Here is a 17364-nt window from a genome sequence, read left to right as displayed (position 1 = left end):
GACATTCCTGTGTGTGTCTCCACTGCAAGTTTGTGCCACTTGTCACTGCACGGTTTTCCTGTAATAACTTTGGTAGATAAACCACTGGCAGATTTCAATCAAGTCACAACATTTGGCATGTCGTGGGGGCAAGCAGAACAAAATTTCATCGAAGATACACGGTCAGAGTTCAGAAACTACCACCAGTTAGCAGATGACTTGTCAACAGACTGATGGCCGGATATGAGAAACAATATGGCGTCCAGTTGGCTTAAGCTTTCCTGGCCAATGAGCCATCCATATAGTTTTAGATCAGTGGGTGGCGTAGTGTTGATGCACCCAACTGGGAAGCGAGTGTCCCGAGAGTTTGAGTCCCATAAATGGACCGCGATTTTCACTCCCCTCTCCACTAGTCCTTAGTTCACTTACAGGGGCATTTACGGTACACACGTGCCATACGGTGCCACTTGTTTCGTTCACTTAAGGGGACATTTATGGGGATGCTTATGCCATGCAGGGACACTTTTTTGCTTTCTTTTTTCTTTTTCTTTTTTTTTTCTTATCCATCAAAAGTGTATTACGAAGCAACCATGGGTTTATGAACATTTAACACAAGTACCCTAAGCATCGTCATGACTATGAGGGGATAATGTATTGATCATTTTGGCCAATATTCCTTGTGACCCTGGTACACTTGGTAATAAAGACATATTCTATTCTATTCTATTTACACTAGCACACTACATGAAGTAAATCATGAATGGTCTTCATTGAATCTTCGAGCAAAATGTCAAATCCTTCATCACTTAGACTATCATGTTGGTTTTTTGGAGTTAGTTTTTTTTTAGACCGCAATATTGATACATAACTTTTCACATAAATGATTAGGTATAATGTCACACTACAAAATACATATACATACTCAAAATCAAAAAAAAGAAAAGAAAAAAAAAACAAAGAACACAGAAACTAGGAAAACGACAACAAAAATACACACCAACATCATATGTAAAGGTAAACATACCCAAACACATACAAGAAGATATCCATGCAGGACACTTGTTTTGCTCATTTACAGGGACATAAAACAGGGACACTTGTGCAATGAGGGGCACATGTTTTGTTCACTTATGGGGACATTTACACATGTGCCATGCGGGGACACTTGTGCCAAACGGGGGACACTTGTGCCATGTGGAGACACTTGTGCCATGTGGGGACACTTGTCCCATTCACTTAATGGAACCTTTACAGGGACCCTTGTGCCATGCGGGGACACTTTTGCCATGTAGGGACACTTGTGCCATGCAGGGACACTTGTGCCATGCGGAGACACTTGGGCCACGTGGGAACACTTAGGCCATGTGGGGACACTTGTTTCGTTCACATACAGGGACACTTGTTTCATTCGCTGACGGGGACATTTACACATGTGCCATGCGGGGACAATTGTGCCAAACGGGGGACACTTGTGCCATGTGGAGACACTTGTGCCATGTGGGGACACTTGTCCCATTCACTTACTGGAACATTTACAGGGACCCTTGTGCCATGTGGGGACACTTGTGCCATGTGGAGACACTTGTGCTATGTGGAGACACTTGTCCCATTCACTTATTGGAACATTTACAGGGACCCCTGTGCCATGTGGGGACACTTGTGCCATGTGGAGACACTTGTCCCATTCACTTATTGGAACATTTACAGGGACCCCTGTGCCATGTGGGGACACTTGTGCCATGTAGGGACACTTGTCCCATTCACTTACTGGAACATTTACAGGGACCCCTGTGCCATGCGGGGACACTTCTGCCATGTGGGGACACTTGTGCCATGCAGGGACACTTGTGCCATGCGGAGACACTTGGGCCACGTGGGAACACTTAGGCCATGTGGGGACACTTGTTTCATTCTCTGACGGGGACATTTACACATGTGCCATGCGGCGACATCAGTGCCAAGCAGGGACGCTCACTTCGCTCACTAACTTGTTCTGTTCACTGATGGGGGGCATTCACACTTACAGGGACCCGTGTGCCATGTGGGGACACTTGTGCCATGTGGGGACACTTGTGCCATGTGGGGACACTTGTGCCATGTGGGAACACTTGTCCCATTCACTTATTGGAACCTTTACAGGGACCCTTGTTCCATGCAGGTACTCTTGTGCCATGTGGGGACACTTGTGCCATGCGGAGACACTTGGGCCATGTGGGAACACTTAGGCCATGTGGGGACACTTGTTTCGTTCACATACAGGGACACTTGTTTCATTCGCTGATGGGGACATTTACACATGTGCCATGCGGGGACATCTGTGCCAAGCAGGGACACTCACTTCGCTCACTAACTTGTTCTGTTCACTGATGGGGGGCATTTACACTTACAGGGACACTTGTGCCATGTGGGAAACTTGTTCCATTCACATACAGGGACATTTTACGAGGACACTTGCGCCATGCCATGCAGGGACGCTCATGGAGACACAGCACTTACGGGGACAGCGGCCCTGCCGGCAGTAGTAGAGGCGGACAGCGGTGGTGTGGACGGGGTAGCTCTCCGTGCACTGCCTCAGGCTCCACTCCACCTCCAGCCCTCCGTCCATCCCCTTCACCCACAGCTCCGGCGCCGCCATCCTAGCTGTCCAACATACACACACACACGGGCACACACACACATGCACATGCACACGCACATGCACAGGCACACACATGCACACACACACACACACACACCTCAACATAAATACAACACACATCACCACACACACACACACACACACACACCCCTCAACACACACACATGCACACACATACACAAACACACACACACGCACACACACACACGCACACACACTCACGCACACACACACACCACCACACACACAGCATACAACACCGTAATCATAGGCATCACCAAAATATGGAGTTACTTTTTTTTTTCTTTTTCTTTTTTTAATATTCCAAAACAAAACAAAATTCATCCCCAAAAGGTCCTGTAACTAATTACGGAATTAACCACAAATTCTACTTTCCTCGATCATACCAGTCCCTCTTCTTTCTTTTTTTCTGGACACTACGACACTGAACACTAATCGACAGATGTATGTCTATATATGTATCAGGAGGTCCTGACATATAATAATTTTTCCAGAGAAAATGTGTGTGTGTGTGTGTGTGTGTGTGTGAGAGAGAGAGAGAGAGAGAGAGAGAGAGAGAGAGAGAGAGAGAGAGAGAGAGAGACAGAGACTCTGCATGCGTGTGTGCGTGCATGCATGTGTGTGTGCACGTGCGCATTTGAGACTTTGACATTTCTGCAAACAAAAATCTGTAAACACACACACACGCATTTTTTTTTTTTTCTCTCTTTCATTGTATATACATTTATACATATAGATAGATATTTAAGACTTTATGTGACATTTCTCTAAAAGAAAAATCCTTATCATAAAATATCTGGGAAAAAATCAATAACAATCAAAACTATTTTCACAATAAAGTCCATTTCCCGTTTGTGACTGCAGCAGAGCCAGACGTACATTGTTTCAAGGATTCATTTGAATTCCTGCAAAAAAAATTTTTTTTCTTTAAGCTGTATGATCTGTCACCACATCCACAATTTATAAACCAAAGCTGTTTGCTGAAGAAATAATCCCTATTTTATTTTTTGTCTATTTCCTTTCTTCTTTTTTCTTTTCTTTTCATTTTTCTTTATCCCCTGCAGTGATGTTCATATTTTCCCCTTGAAATAGAATTATCATCATCATCAATAGTTCCATTTGACATATATCTCGTACAATCTCAGTGTGGTAAACCAACACCATAAAATACGTTGGGTAATTGCAATGCACTCCGATGACAGCTTGCAATATGGTTGGTTTTTGTTTGTTGTTGTTTGTTTTCTTTTTCCTAACACAAGGAGAGTATTAATACTGAGTAAAGGATAACAAAACATGAAAAATATAGAAAAAACATTGATGACAAATAACATTGTCACTAAAAAAACAACAGAACCCAACTCAAATGTATTAACCCTTAGCCTGCCTAGAAATTAGGCAGATAACAAAATCCTATTTACCAGGGAATTTTCACACAAAGAATTATCGAGCGTAGAATAATAACACTCTGGATCAATTTCTGAAATGAAGTAAGTAAAAGTATATCTCTGCTGAAAGGACAATTAATTCAGAAAAAGAATGTTTTGTTATGATTAAATGAATATCTGACCCGCAATTTCTTTTCTTTTTTCAAAAACAAAAGTCTGGAAGCATCAGTTTTTCTATGCTGGTTGTCATTATTCCCCATTCCTGGATTCGCAAGATTAGTAGTTTTGAGCTTTGAAAATGTTAGCTGAACAACAACAATATTAGAATAACAAAAAAATAATCAAACATTCTACTTTACTCTTGTTTCACTCACATATGCATTGCCGGTCTTAAAAAAACAACAGGTTAATTCATTTGAAATGATCAACACAGTACTCCAAAACATATACAGTCACTGAAGGTCTTTCAAGGAAAAACAAAACAAAACAAACAAGAGAGGCAAGGCCTTCAAGACTCACTTGTGATACACTTTAAAAAAAAAATCCAAGCTTTTTATGTATTGAGTATAATTTCAAAATGTAATGTTTAAGATGAGAAAGATCAGTTTAAAGCAAATTAACTCCCCTAGCATTAATTACAGAGTAATTTCCCTTTTTTACTATCTGCACCAAAACGTTTGCAAAATAAATAAAACTTCCATGCTTAGCAAAAGAAGTTCCTGTTTGAACAAAAAATGATAATAATGACTGCTCTAGTTGTTGGGTCAGAATATCAGATCGAAGTGCCAAGTTTAGAGAATACAAAAAATATAAATATAACAGTAAATGCAGTTTGCATATAATTAGGCTTCATTCTTTTTTTTTTTTTGTGCCCATCCCAGAGGTGCAATATTGTTTTAAACAAGATGACTGGAAAGAACTGAATTTTTCCTATTTTTATGCCAAATTTGGTGTCAACTGACAAAGTAGTTGCAGAGAAAATGTCAATGTTAAAGTTTACCACAGACACACAGACACACAGACACACACACAGACAACCGAACACCGGGTTAAAACATGGACTCACTTTGTTTACACAAGTGAGTCAAAAACCAAAAAAAAACAGCAGCACAGTCCAAACTATGCTCAGTCCTATGCAGGAACATACTGGAAACTTGCAATCTTTTAAAGTAAATAAACACAAACTGAACAGAAAAAAAACCCCAATGTTTCTGTCTTTGTTGCTGATGACGCTGAAAATGTTGAATGCGACCATGAAGAAAAAATTCACATGAAAAAACAAAACAAAACAAAACAAAAATACCAACAACAAAAAACCAACAACAAACAAAACTCGATATAAAAGAAGGGTCAGGAACGAGAGTCAAATGTTAACAGGGGTCACTGGAAACATGGTGCTCTAGGAGTGTAGCTTGGTGCACCACAACTCAAACATGGGAGGACACACAGAGAACAGAAACCAGCATGGACATTTCTCACAAAAGGTGCTGTCACTTCTTTTCTCCTGTTAAACACACACACACACACACACACACACAGAGATACTGATATTATATTATATTATATCATATTATATTATATTATATTATATCATATTACATTCTATTCTATTCTATCACATTTCATATCATGTATTATATCGTATCATATTACACTGTATTACATTATATATCATACATCATATCATAACATACCTTATCATACTATATCATATTACATTATCATCATTACTATCACTCTACTCAGCACAGTGTACTGACCATGAGGCCTGTAGTAGCAGTCAGCCCACTGGAGGGGCTGGCCGCCTCGGGACACGCCAAACAGGAAGTCCTGCGTGCTTGCCTCCCTTCCGCTGGCCGACTGCCTGGCAAAGTCCACGCCGCCAGCGCTGAAGGGAATGTTGGTCCACTCAATTTCTTCCTGAAAAAACAAAAAAAAAACCAAAAAAATAACAACACTACACACGGTTAACAACCTGAAGAGCTGATCAGCTAGAATCAAATAAATAACTCAAGGTTCCTGCGGATATGGCTGATTGAAATTCCATTTTGTTTTTCCTCATAACACCTTTTTCACACCAGACTGAACATTTTCCCGTACCTAAAATTCTGTCGGCTAGTGCTATCTCTATCAAGCTTTTTTTCTATTTTGCCAAACAATGACCTTAACCTCCGACCACTCACCCTGCTTGCCACATCACCATAAAGCAGATGACTTCAAAGACTTTATTCTCACCTGCATGCATCCTACCAAGTTTGCTTCCTATGCAGCAGCTGAGAAAAATGCCAACGCTGAAAGTGTAGCACGGACACACACAACATGCCATTACAAAGACTCACATGGTCAAACGAAAAGAAAAAAAAAAAGAAAGAGAAAAAAAAGGAGAGAGACAAAAAAAAAAAGGAGAGAGAGAGAGACAGAGAGAGAGACAGAGAGAGAGAAGGAAAAAAAGTGGGAAAGAGCCTTCCAAGGATGCTGAGACTATCCAGCTCATTTGCAGAACTTTTACGCAACCTCTGATTTCTCCTTAAAAAAAAAAAAAATTTAAAAATAAATAAAAAGGAAAAAAAAAGACTCACACAGTTTACACAGTCATGTTAGTAAAAACAAGGGGGCATATCATACGTGTTCTTTGCAGGTCCTGTCCAACGTCTCCCGATCCTTGAGGCATCGAAACACGGTGATGTTCATGTCATCGTCGTTGTCACTGTCGTCATTGTCATTGCTGGCGTTGCTCCACACCACTCTCACTCCCCCTCCATCCAACATCTCCACTGCAAGCTCTGCCACAGGGTCTGCGTCCTCTGTCCGACGACAATCATTGTGTGTATGCAGTGTGTGTGTGTGTGTGCTTGTGCTTGTGTGTTTGTGTGTGTGTGTGTGTGTGTGTATGTGTGTGTGTGCGCGTGTTTGTGCATGTGTGTGTGTGTGCACATGTGCATGTGTGTGTGTGTTTAGTTTGTTGGCCACATTTTGGCATGTTTGCGTAAAACTGATGTAACATGCTATGTAGACAAAAGTGTTTTGTAAAGCACCTGGAGCAGATTTCTGGACAGTGTGTTACATAACTATCCATTATTATCATTAATAGTAGTGGTAGTTGTAGTATTCTTCTAATTATTATTATTACCTCAAGGGAGAAAGGTGGCAGGATGGATAAGATGCTTGTATATCAATACAGAGTCCGTGAGAGTCTGGGTTCAAATCCCAGTCTCACCCTCTCTCCCAAGTTTTTGACTGGAAATTCAAACTGAGCATCTAGTCATTTGGATAGTATGATAAACCGAGGTTCTGAGTGCAGCACACACTTGGTGCACTGAAAAAGAACCCATGGCAACAAGAGAATTGTCCTCTGGCAATTTCTATATAAGAAATCCACTTATATGCATGCACTCAAGGCCTGACTAACGCATTAGATAATGCTGCTGCTCAAGCATTTGCCCAGCAGATGCATTGTAGCATATATAGATATGTGTAAGCATTCTTGACTGCTCTCGCTGGAGGATGCTGTGCTCTAGTGGCATAAAGTGGAGTGATGGCCTAGGGGTAACGCGTCCGCCTAGGAAGCGAGAGAATTTGAGTGCGCTGGTTCGAATCACGGCTCAGCTGCCGATATTTTCTCCCCCTCCACTAGACCTTGAGTGGTGGTCTGGACGCTAGTCATTCGGATGAGACGATAAACCGAGGTCCCCTGTGCAGCATGCACTTAGCGCACATAAAAGAACCCACAGCAACAAAGGGGTTGTTCCTGGCAAAATTCTGTAGGAAAATCCACTTCAATAGGAAAAACAAATAAAAGTGCATGCAGGAAACAATACAAAAAAATGGGTAGCGCTGTAGTATAGCGACGCGCTCTCCCTGGGGAGAGCAGCCCGAATTTCACACAGAGAAATCTGTTGTGATAAAAAGAAATACAAATACAAATACAAATAAAGACGTTTGAAAACAAGAGAACGCTGGCCATTAAGGAGAAGCATGAGCGAAGGAAACAGGGCTCAACTTCTGGAGACATTTTCCCTTGCAACACCCGTGGGAAGTGCTGCGCATCCAGAATCAGCCTCTTCTCCCATATGAGGACACACACCGACAGATAAACCTGCCTGCCTACTCATCCGTCGGTCCGATGGGAGACTCCATGGAAGCATACTGACACCTTTGTTGAGAAAGAAACTGAACGGAACTGAAGACCTGTTTGTTGTTGCTTTTTTTGGTCATATTTCAGTACAATAATACTTGGTCATGTGGTGAGCCCTTCTCCGTACCTCTGGACTACTGACTCATTGTGTATGAGATCAGTGTGGCTTCACTTTAATAATAATGATAATAATGGATGCTTATATAGCACACTATCCAGAAATCTGCTCAAGGAGCTTTACAAAAACACTGATGTTTCACATAACACATTACATCAATGTTACACACACACACACACACACACACACACACACACACACACACACACACACACACACACACACACACATACACACACACACACACACACCCAACCAACCAACCAACCAACCACCAACCACCACCACCACCACCACCAACACACTTTGAATTTGAAATGCAAGCGCTGATTTAAAAAACGAAACAAAAGATAAATCTTTTTCATTTCATCTTTGGGTTACAACTTTTGTCACTGCATCATCGTTAAGAAATCCTGGTAGTAATTCTATAACCACACTGAGACACTCTATTCCACATCTGTATTCTATGGAGCCACAGATTTTTCTTCCAAGCTCGTGCTTGTGTGTGTGTGTGTGTGTGTGTGTGTGTGTGTGTGTGTGTGTGTGTGTGTGTGTGTGTGTGTGTGTGTGTGTGTGTGTGTGTGTGTGTGTGTGTGTGTGTGTGTGTGTGTGTGTGTGTGTGTGTGTGTGTGTGTTTGTGTCTGTGGTGTGGTGTGGTGTGGTGCGGTGCACTGCATTGCATGCATGTGTTCGTGCGTGTGTGTGTACTTGTGTGCTCTGTGTCTGACTGACATGTTATTGCAAAGTGCTTTGTGAGGTATGAGAGTGCTATGTAAGTGTACTATCATTATTACCACTATCACTATCACTATCATCATCAACATCACTATCATCAAAATAAACAGAACAATCACATACTTATCCCGACACTCTTGTACAGAAATACCATGTACTGAAATATGATACCCTGTGCCAGCATCAGCATCAGCAGCTCATGGAGGTGTCACTGCGTTCGGACAAACTATATACGCTGCACCACATCTGCTAAGCAGATGCCTGACCAGCAGCGCAACCCAACGCGTTTAGTCAGGCTTTGAACATACCTGAACTGACATACCTACATGGACATGCCTGTATTGATATACGTGTATGGGCATACCTGTACTGACATACCCGAACTGACATACCTGCATGGACATACCTGTACGGACATACATGAATGGACAAACCTGTATGACATACCTGAACTGACAAACCTTCATTAGCATACCTGTACTGACACACATGAACAACATACATGCACTGAAATACCTGAACTGACATACCTCTAGGGACACACTTGTACTAACATACTTGTAGGGACATACCTGTAATTCCACACCTACACTGACACACCTGCACTGGCACACATGTTGCAGGGACATACCTGCACTGACGTACAGCATGGCGTTGGTGCGGGACCGCCCCGCCACAGTCCGGGAGTAGATCTGAACCGGGAACTCAGCTCCGCAGGTGACATTATGCAGCAGGGCCGTGGTGGGGGAGGGCCGGTCGACCGTGTGACTCGACCCGTTGTACACCAGCTGGTAGCCCACGATCTTCCCATTCCGCTCGCGGGCAGGAACCCCCTGCAAGGCGGATGGATGACCCAGGGTGTGCTTGTGGTGACCCCAATGAAACAGCTGATTACTTTCTCCTCCACTGCCCTCGCTATATTAACATTCATCTCCAAACAATTAATACACTCTCCCACTGGAACTCAGAAGTTAAACAATCCTGCTGTGTGGAGGTGCACAATAATTGAGTTTAGACGAAAATGTCAACTTTTTCAAAGTTGTACACGAATTTGTTTTGAAATCTGGGCAAATCTGAATTCTGTAATAACAATTCTGCAATGGAGCGCTAGACCTGCAAATGAATTTTTTTTTTTTTTTTTTTTTTTTTTTTTTTTGCTGCCCCATCATCTGCGCCGTTTCAGTGGCATTACTCCCACACCGCTCATTTAGATTCCCCTATACACGGCCACACCCGGGTTCGTCCATCGCAGTTCCAGCGTCGGCAGTCCACAGGGAACCATCGATGTTAGGTCGCCCGGAGGCCACACACCAGAGGAGACCCTGCACTGCTGCTGAGTCACTTCGGTGGTGTTCAGTGGTGCCTGTTCTGTTTTAACGTACTTAGGACACCACCTACTAAGCCCCCTACTAACGACAATAATGGCTTAGTCGCGGAGCCAGACTGAGAGAGCGTCTCTCCCAGAGTGGAGACCGCCACCACGTCCCTCAAACAACAGCCCCCCATGAATCTGCCGACACTGACGACATTGACAGGACTCACCCCAAGCACGGAAGTGGAGGGGTATCGAAACTGAGGTCACCATGAGAGCAGGGCATGAAAGGCCACAGACTTTGAGATTGTTTTGTTTATATTGATGATGGTGAAGGAGGAGGATGACGATGACAAATGAATATTGCAAAGCAGTTGGTTTTTCTGTAAGCTAAATTGCCACCATGACTCCCACTCTCCCTCCCAATCTTTCGCATCACACAGTTTCCATTTTTTATTTGATACTTCATATTCGTAACTTTGTGTCTCTTCGTGTATTGTTTTGCCTGGTACTTGTCAATGTCATTATATTTACTTTGATTCCTTTGACTTGTCTGCATATGTTTTGTGCTTACTTGTTTCTTATTGGGTGATGGAGTCTCCCGTTGGACCGACGGATAAGTTGGCAGGCAGGCTTATCTGTCGGTGTGTGTCCTCATATGGGAGAAGAGGCCGATTCTGGATGCACAGCACTTCCCACAGGTGTTGCAAGGGAAAACGTCTCCAGAAGTCGAGCACTGCTTCCTTCAGTCATGCTTCTCCTCCTTAATGGCCAGCGTTCTCTTGTTTTCAAACGTCTTTATGCCACTAGAGCACAGCATCCTCCAGCAAGAGCAGTCAAGGGCATCAGTTTCCCAGGAAGCAATGTCTATGTCACAGGCTTTGAGGTTTGTCTTCAAGGTGTCCTTGAAGTGTTTGCAGGGTCTTCCAAGTTCAGGGTGGCCTTCCTTCAGCTGGCCATACAAAAGCATCTTCGGGATCCTGCTGTCTGTCATGCAGACAACGTGTCCTGTTCAGCGTAGCTGGCACTGGATCAGGCGGCTTTCAATGCTAGGCAGGTCTGGTTTCTTACTGGGTAGAGCTTTATGTGTTTATGTGGTTATGCTATGTTGTTAGCAAAGGCAGATGGACTTTGTGTTGTTGTTGCTGTTGTTTGTTTCTTGTGTGTTGTTTGTGGCGGCAGCGATGGCCTGAGCACAAAGATTGAGGAAGAGGAACATCAGCTGCCACATACACACTGTTGAGTGTAAATTCACACCCCAAATGGCAGTAAAAGGCTATGGGATGCTTTTTTTTTTTCTCTCCCCCTCTCATACTGCTGATTCTGAGCCCCCATACGCGGTCAAACCTGGGTTCATCCCAGTACACAGCCACACCTGGGTTCGTCCCCATAAATGGCCACACCTGGATTTGTCCCCATAAATGGCCATACCTGAGTTTGTCCAAATACAGTCACACCTAGGTTCGTCCCCATAAATGGCCACACCTGGGTTTGTCCCCATAAATGGCCATACCTGAGTTTGTCCAAATACAGTCACACCTGGGTTTGTCCCCATAAATGGCCACACCTGGGTTTGTCCCCATAAATGGCCACACCTAGGTTTGTCCCCATAAATGGCCATACCTGAGTTTGTCCCCATAAATGGCCATACCTGAGTTTGTCCAAATACAGTCACACCTAGGTTCGTCCCCATAAATGGCCACACCTGGGTTTGACCCCATAAATGGCCATACCTGAGTTTGTCCAAATACAGTCACACCTAGGTTCGTCCCCATAAATGGCCACACCTGGGTTTGTCCCCATAAATGGCCATACCTGAGTTTGTCCCCATAAATGGCCATACCTGAGTTTGTCCAAATACAGTCACACCTAGGTTCGTCCCCATAAATGGCCACACCTGGGTTTGTCCCCATAAATGGCCACACCTAGGTTTGTCCCCATAAATGGCCATACCTGAGTTTGTCCCCATAAATGGCCATACCTGAGTTTGTCCAAATACAGTCACACCTAGGTTCGTCCCCATAAATGGCCACACCTGGGTTTGTCCCCATAAATGGCCATACCTGAGTTTGTCCAAATACAGTCACACCTGGGTTTGTCCCCATAAATGGCCACACCTGGGTTTGTCCCCATAAATGGCCACACCTGGATTTGTCCCCATAAATGGCCATACCTGAGTTTGTCCAAATACAGTCACACCTAGGTTCGTCCCCATAAATGGCCACACCTGGGTTTGTCCCCATAAATGGCCACACCTGAGTTTGTCCCCATAAATGGCCATACCTGAGTTTGTCCAAATACAGTCACACCTGGGTTTGTCCCCATAAATGGCCACACCTGGGTTTGTCCCCATAAATGGCCACACCTAGGTTTGTCCCCATAAATGGCCATACCTGAGTTTGTCCAAATACAGTCATACCTGGGTTCGTCCACATAAGTGGCAACACCTGGGTTCATCCCCATAAATGGCCGCAACTGAGTTCGTCCAAATACAAAGTCACACTTGGGTACATACCCATAAACAGCCACACCTGGGTCCGTCCCCAGCCACACCTAGGCTCACCCCATACACAGCCACACCTGGGTTCGTCCCCATATATGGCCACACCTGTTTGTCCTCACACACAGCCACACCTCAGTTCATCCCCATTCACAGTCACACCTGGGTTCTTCCCCGTACAAGGTCACACCTGGGTTTGTCCCCATACACAGCCACACCTAGGTTCTTACCCATAAACAGCCACATCTGGGTGCATCCCCATACACAGCCACACCAGAGTTCACCCCCATACACCCCAGTGTATCCCCATACACAGCCACACCTGAGTTCACCCCCATACACACCAGAGTTCACCCCTATACACCCAAGTGTATCCCCATACACAGCCACACCTGAGTTCACCCCAATACCCCCAAGTGTATCCCCATACACAGCCACACCTGAGTTCACCCCCATACACCCAAGTGTATCCCCATACACAGCCACACCTGAGTTCACCCCCATACACCCCAGTGTAAACCCATACACAGCCACACCTGAGTTCACCCCAATACCCCCAAGTGTATCCCCATACACAGCCACACCTGAGTTCACCCCCATACACACCAGAGTTCACCCCCATACACCCCAGTGTATCCCCATACACAACCACACCTGAGTTCACCCCAATACCCCCAAGTGTATCCCCATACACAGCCACACCTGAGTTCACCCCCATACACCCAAGTGTATCCCCATACACAGCCACACCTTAGTTCACCCCAATACACCCCAGTGTATCCCCATACACAGCCACACCAGAGTTCACCCCCATACACCCCAGTGTAAACCCCATACACAGCCACACCTGAGTTCACCCCCATACACCCCAGTGTATCCCCATACACAGCCACACCAGAGTTCACCCCCATACACCCCAGTGTAAACCCATACACAGCCACACCTGAGTTCACCCCAATACCCCCAAGTGTATCCCCATACACAGCCACACCTGAGTTCACCCCAATACCCCCAAGTGTATCCCCATACACAGCCACACCTGAGTTCACCCCCATACACCCAAGTGTATCCCCATACACAGCCACACCTGAGTTCACCCCAATACACCCCAGTGTATCCCCATACACAGCCACACCAGAGTTCACCCCCATACACCCCAGTGTAAACCCATACACAGCCACACCTGAGTTCACCCCAATACCCCCAAGTGTATCCCCATACACAGCCACACCTGAGTTCACCCCAATACCCCCAAGTGTATCCCCATACACAGCCACACCTGGGTTTGTCCCCATACACGGTCACACCTAGGTTCGTCCCCATACAAGGCCACAACCGGGATGGCCTGTGGCACTATCAGTACCAGCATTCCACAGATGGCCATCAATGTTAGGATGCCAGGAGGAGATACAAGCACATCCATTCTTCACCATGTGTCACTGTGTAATGTGCAGCAGGTCTTCACAAGCTCACCTTAAGAAACAGAGTGACGTCCCTTGTTCCATCTTTGCACGGACCAAGCAGATACCCTCCCCTGTGCACTTGAAAACTTGAAATGGGTGCTGGAAAAAGAAGGAAAAAAATAAAAGCAAACTCATTGCTACAGTTAAGAATTATATTCCATGGCAGAATGTTTCAATCATTCCAAACTCTTATGTGATAACAGTGACAGGGCATGACCAAATTTGTCTGTGTGTGTGTGTGTGTGTGTGTGTGTGTGTGTGTGTGTGCGCGCGCGCACAAGTGTGTGCATGTGTGTGTACATGTGTGTGTGTTTAGAGAAAAATCCAAGACAACTTTTGCTTTCTATTACAAATTCATAAAGACAGCAAACATCTGAGCACAACTGTAATCAAAATAACAAGTCTGTTCTTCATAGTTCAAACTTATTGCAAAGCAACCTTATTGATTGTTTAGGTACGCTTTGAACATGTATCTGCATTTTTTCAGAATTTTCACTGCAGTTCTGCTGCTGTCACACAGTTCAGGACTGGCATGCACATCAAGGATGGTGAGCACTAGTGTGCGCAGTATCTTTTATGTTATCATCTTTTCTTTCCCTCCCCACCAGTAACTAACCACACCAGCAGCATGTGTGACAACCGTGCTGAATTTTTCTTCATCCGAATGCTTCATACCCCCTAAATATGGGACCCAATTAATTTGAATGATTTCCCATGCGCACAATTGCATAAGAACACACCCCCCCCCCCCCCAAACCACTCCTCCCCCCCCCCCTCCAAATGATTTTCCATAAAATTCTACCCAACTGAAACAGCAATTTTTTTTTTTTTTTTACTGATTCTGATTAAAAGATTTGGCCTTTTAAAATCAGTCATCTACGTGAAACTACAACCTCACTGTCAGATTACTGTCTTTGTTCTGCAAAGAAACAGCGAGCGCGGTTTTCTTTGTTGAGATCAACGACTTGTGACAGTATGTATTTTTAGAGCTGGTTGTGTTTCTTATGCTGGCGAGTCTTGGCTATGGAAAAATGCAACGGAAAAAACACCAGTCCAACTTCATTTGTTGCACTGCTTTGGATATATTTCTGTGAAGACAAAAGGAAGAAAAGCATGCTTTCAGCCAGTATTGTGAGTTGAAAACAACTCATATCCCAACTTACAGCTATGTGTAAGTTCTTCCCGTTTGCTCAAGTTAAGGATCACACAAGTTATGAAGACAGAGAATTGATGTGGAAGCAACAGAGGAAGGTGTTCTGTGCGCAGACACGTCCTCGATATGAAAGTCGTCTGCATGCTTTTGATGACAAATCTGGTTCATATCCCCTAGGGAAATTTACAGGAAAATGATCACTCATTGTTTATGCAAGTACAAATGATATACAAGGTAAAAGTATGTGTTTATGAACAATCTGTTTAATGAATCTGATTATGTTAATGAATTAAATTACTGTTGAATATCTTTAAAAAAAACAACAATGAAAAAAACACTTCAGGTTACTCCGGTACAGTTGATAGTATCTGTAACACACCTGTTTCGCTTCAGTTTCAGTTATGCAAGGAGATGTCACTGCTTTCGGACAATTCAATGTACATCACACCACATCTGCTAAGCAGATGCCTCACCAGCCGCACAAACCAACACGCTAATCAGGCCCTGAGTACATGCATAGTGGAGTGATGGCCTAGAGGTAACGCGTCCGCCTAGGAAGCGAGAGAATCTGAGCGCGCTGGTTCGAATCACGGCTCAGCCCCTGAAATTTTCTCCCCCTCCACTAGACCTTGAGTGGTGGTCTGGACGCTAGTCATTCGGATGAGACGATAAACCGAGGTCCCGTGTGCAGCATGCACTTAGCGCATGTAAAAGAACCCACAGCAACAAAAGGGTTGTTCCTGGCAAAAATTCTGTAGAAAAATCCACTTCAATAGGAAAAACAAATAAAACTGCACACAGGAAAAAATACCAAAAAAAATGGGTGGCGCTGTAGTATGGCGACGCGTTCTCCCTGGGGAGAGCAGCCCGAATTTCACACAGAGAAATCTGTTGTGATAAAAAGAAATACAAATACAAATACATCTGTGTACTTATCACAGCGGATCTCAAGTAAGAATTTCGCCAGCAGACAACACTTATATCGACGTGGGTTATTTTCCAGTCCACCAAGTGCAAGCTTCACACAGGACCTCGGTGTATCACCTCCTCACCCAAAAACATCAAGTTCCCAGTCTGATTTTCCAGTCAAACCAGGGAGAAATGGCAGGACTCTTGATTCGAACCCAGACCCTCACAGACAACGTACTGACAGATCAGCCCCTCAACCAGTTTCTGCCAGCCACCTTCCTCCTGAACTCACCTGACTGCGCAGTGGTGACGGTGATGTCGACAGCCTCACTCCAGAATCCCAAGGGCGTGTTGCTGTTGCTGGTGTCCAGGGGCCGACACTCCACAGAAACCGTGTAGGCTGTGTAGGGCAGCAGCCCGCACAGCTCCACACTTTTCTTGTACACCAACTGAACGCAGCAAAGAGAAAACAAACCCCTGGATACACTATCCTCACACACACACACACACACACACACACACATACAATAATACAGAAAACAAACCCCTAGATATACTATCCTCACACACACACACAAATGCAGAAAGCAGAAAACTACCCCCTGAATATACCATCCTCCCACACACACACAAACACAGAAAACAAACAGAAAACAAACCCCTAGATATACTATCCTCTCACACACACACACACACACACACACAAACGCAGAAAGCAGAAAACAACCCCCTGAATATACCATCCTCCCACACACACACAAACACAGAAAACAAACAGAAAACAAACCCCTAGATATACTATCCTCACACACACACACACACACACACACACACACAAACGCAGAAAGCAGAAAACAACCCCCTGAATATACCATCCTCCCACACACACACAAACACAGAAAACAAACAGAAAACAAACCCCTAGATATACTATCCTCACACACACACACACACACACACACACACACACACACACACACATAAATACAGAAAACAAACCCCTAAATATACTATCC

General features: G+C 44.4%; 1 protein-coding gene across 1 annotated transcript in view; it reads right to left on the bottom strand.

The window, feature by feature from the left end:
• The window catches only part of LOC143294533 (uncharacterized), a 45873-nt gene that overhangs the window by 10995 nt on the left and 17514 nt on the right, over positions 1-17364 (bottom strand). Inside the window, exons 8-13 of the mRNA XM_076605898.1 lie at positions 16641-16797; positions 14297-14385; positions 9643-9844; positions 6649-6827; positions 5784-5943; positions 2476-2619 (exon numbers count right to left, since the gene is read on the bottom strand). Of these exons, the coding sequence (XP_076462013.1) occupies positions 2476-2619; positions 5784-5943; positions 6649-6827; positions 9643-9844; positions 14297-14385; positions 16641-16797 (931 nt within the window). The remainder of the gene's footprint in view (positions 1-2475; positions 2620-5783; positions 5944-6648; positions 6828-9642; positions 9845-14296; positions 14386-16640; positions 16798-17364) is intronic.

Source organism: Babylonia areolata, chromosome 20 (assembly GCF_041734735.1).
Source record: "Babylonia areolata isolate BAREFJ2019XMU chromosome 20, ASM4173473v1, whole genome shotgun sequence".
Lineage (NCBI taxonomy): Eukaryota > Metazoa > Mollusca > Gastropoda > Neogastropoda > Buccinidae > Babylonia > Babylonia areolata.
The sequence above is the reverse complement of the archived record's forward strand: the minus strand, read 5'-3'. Positions and strand labels throughout refer to the sequence as shown.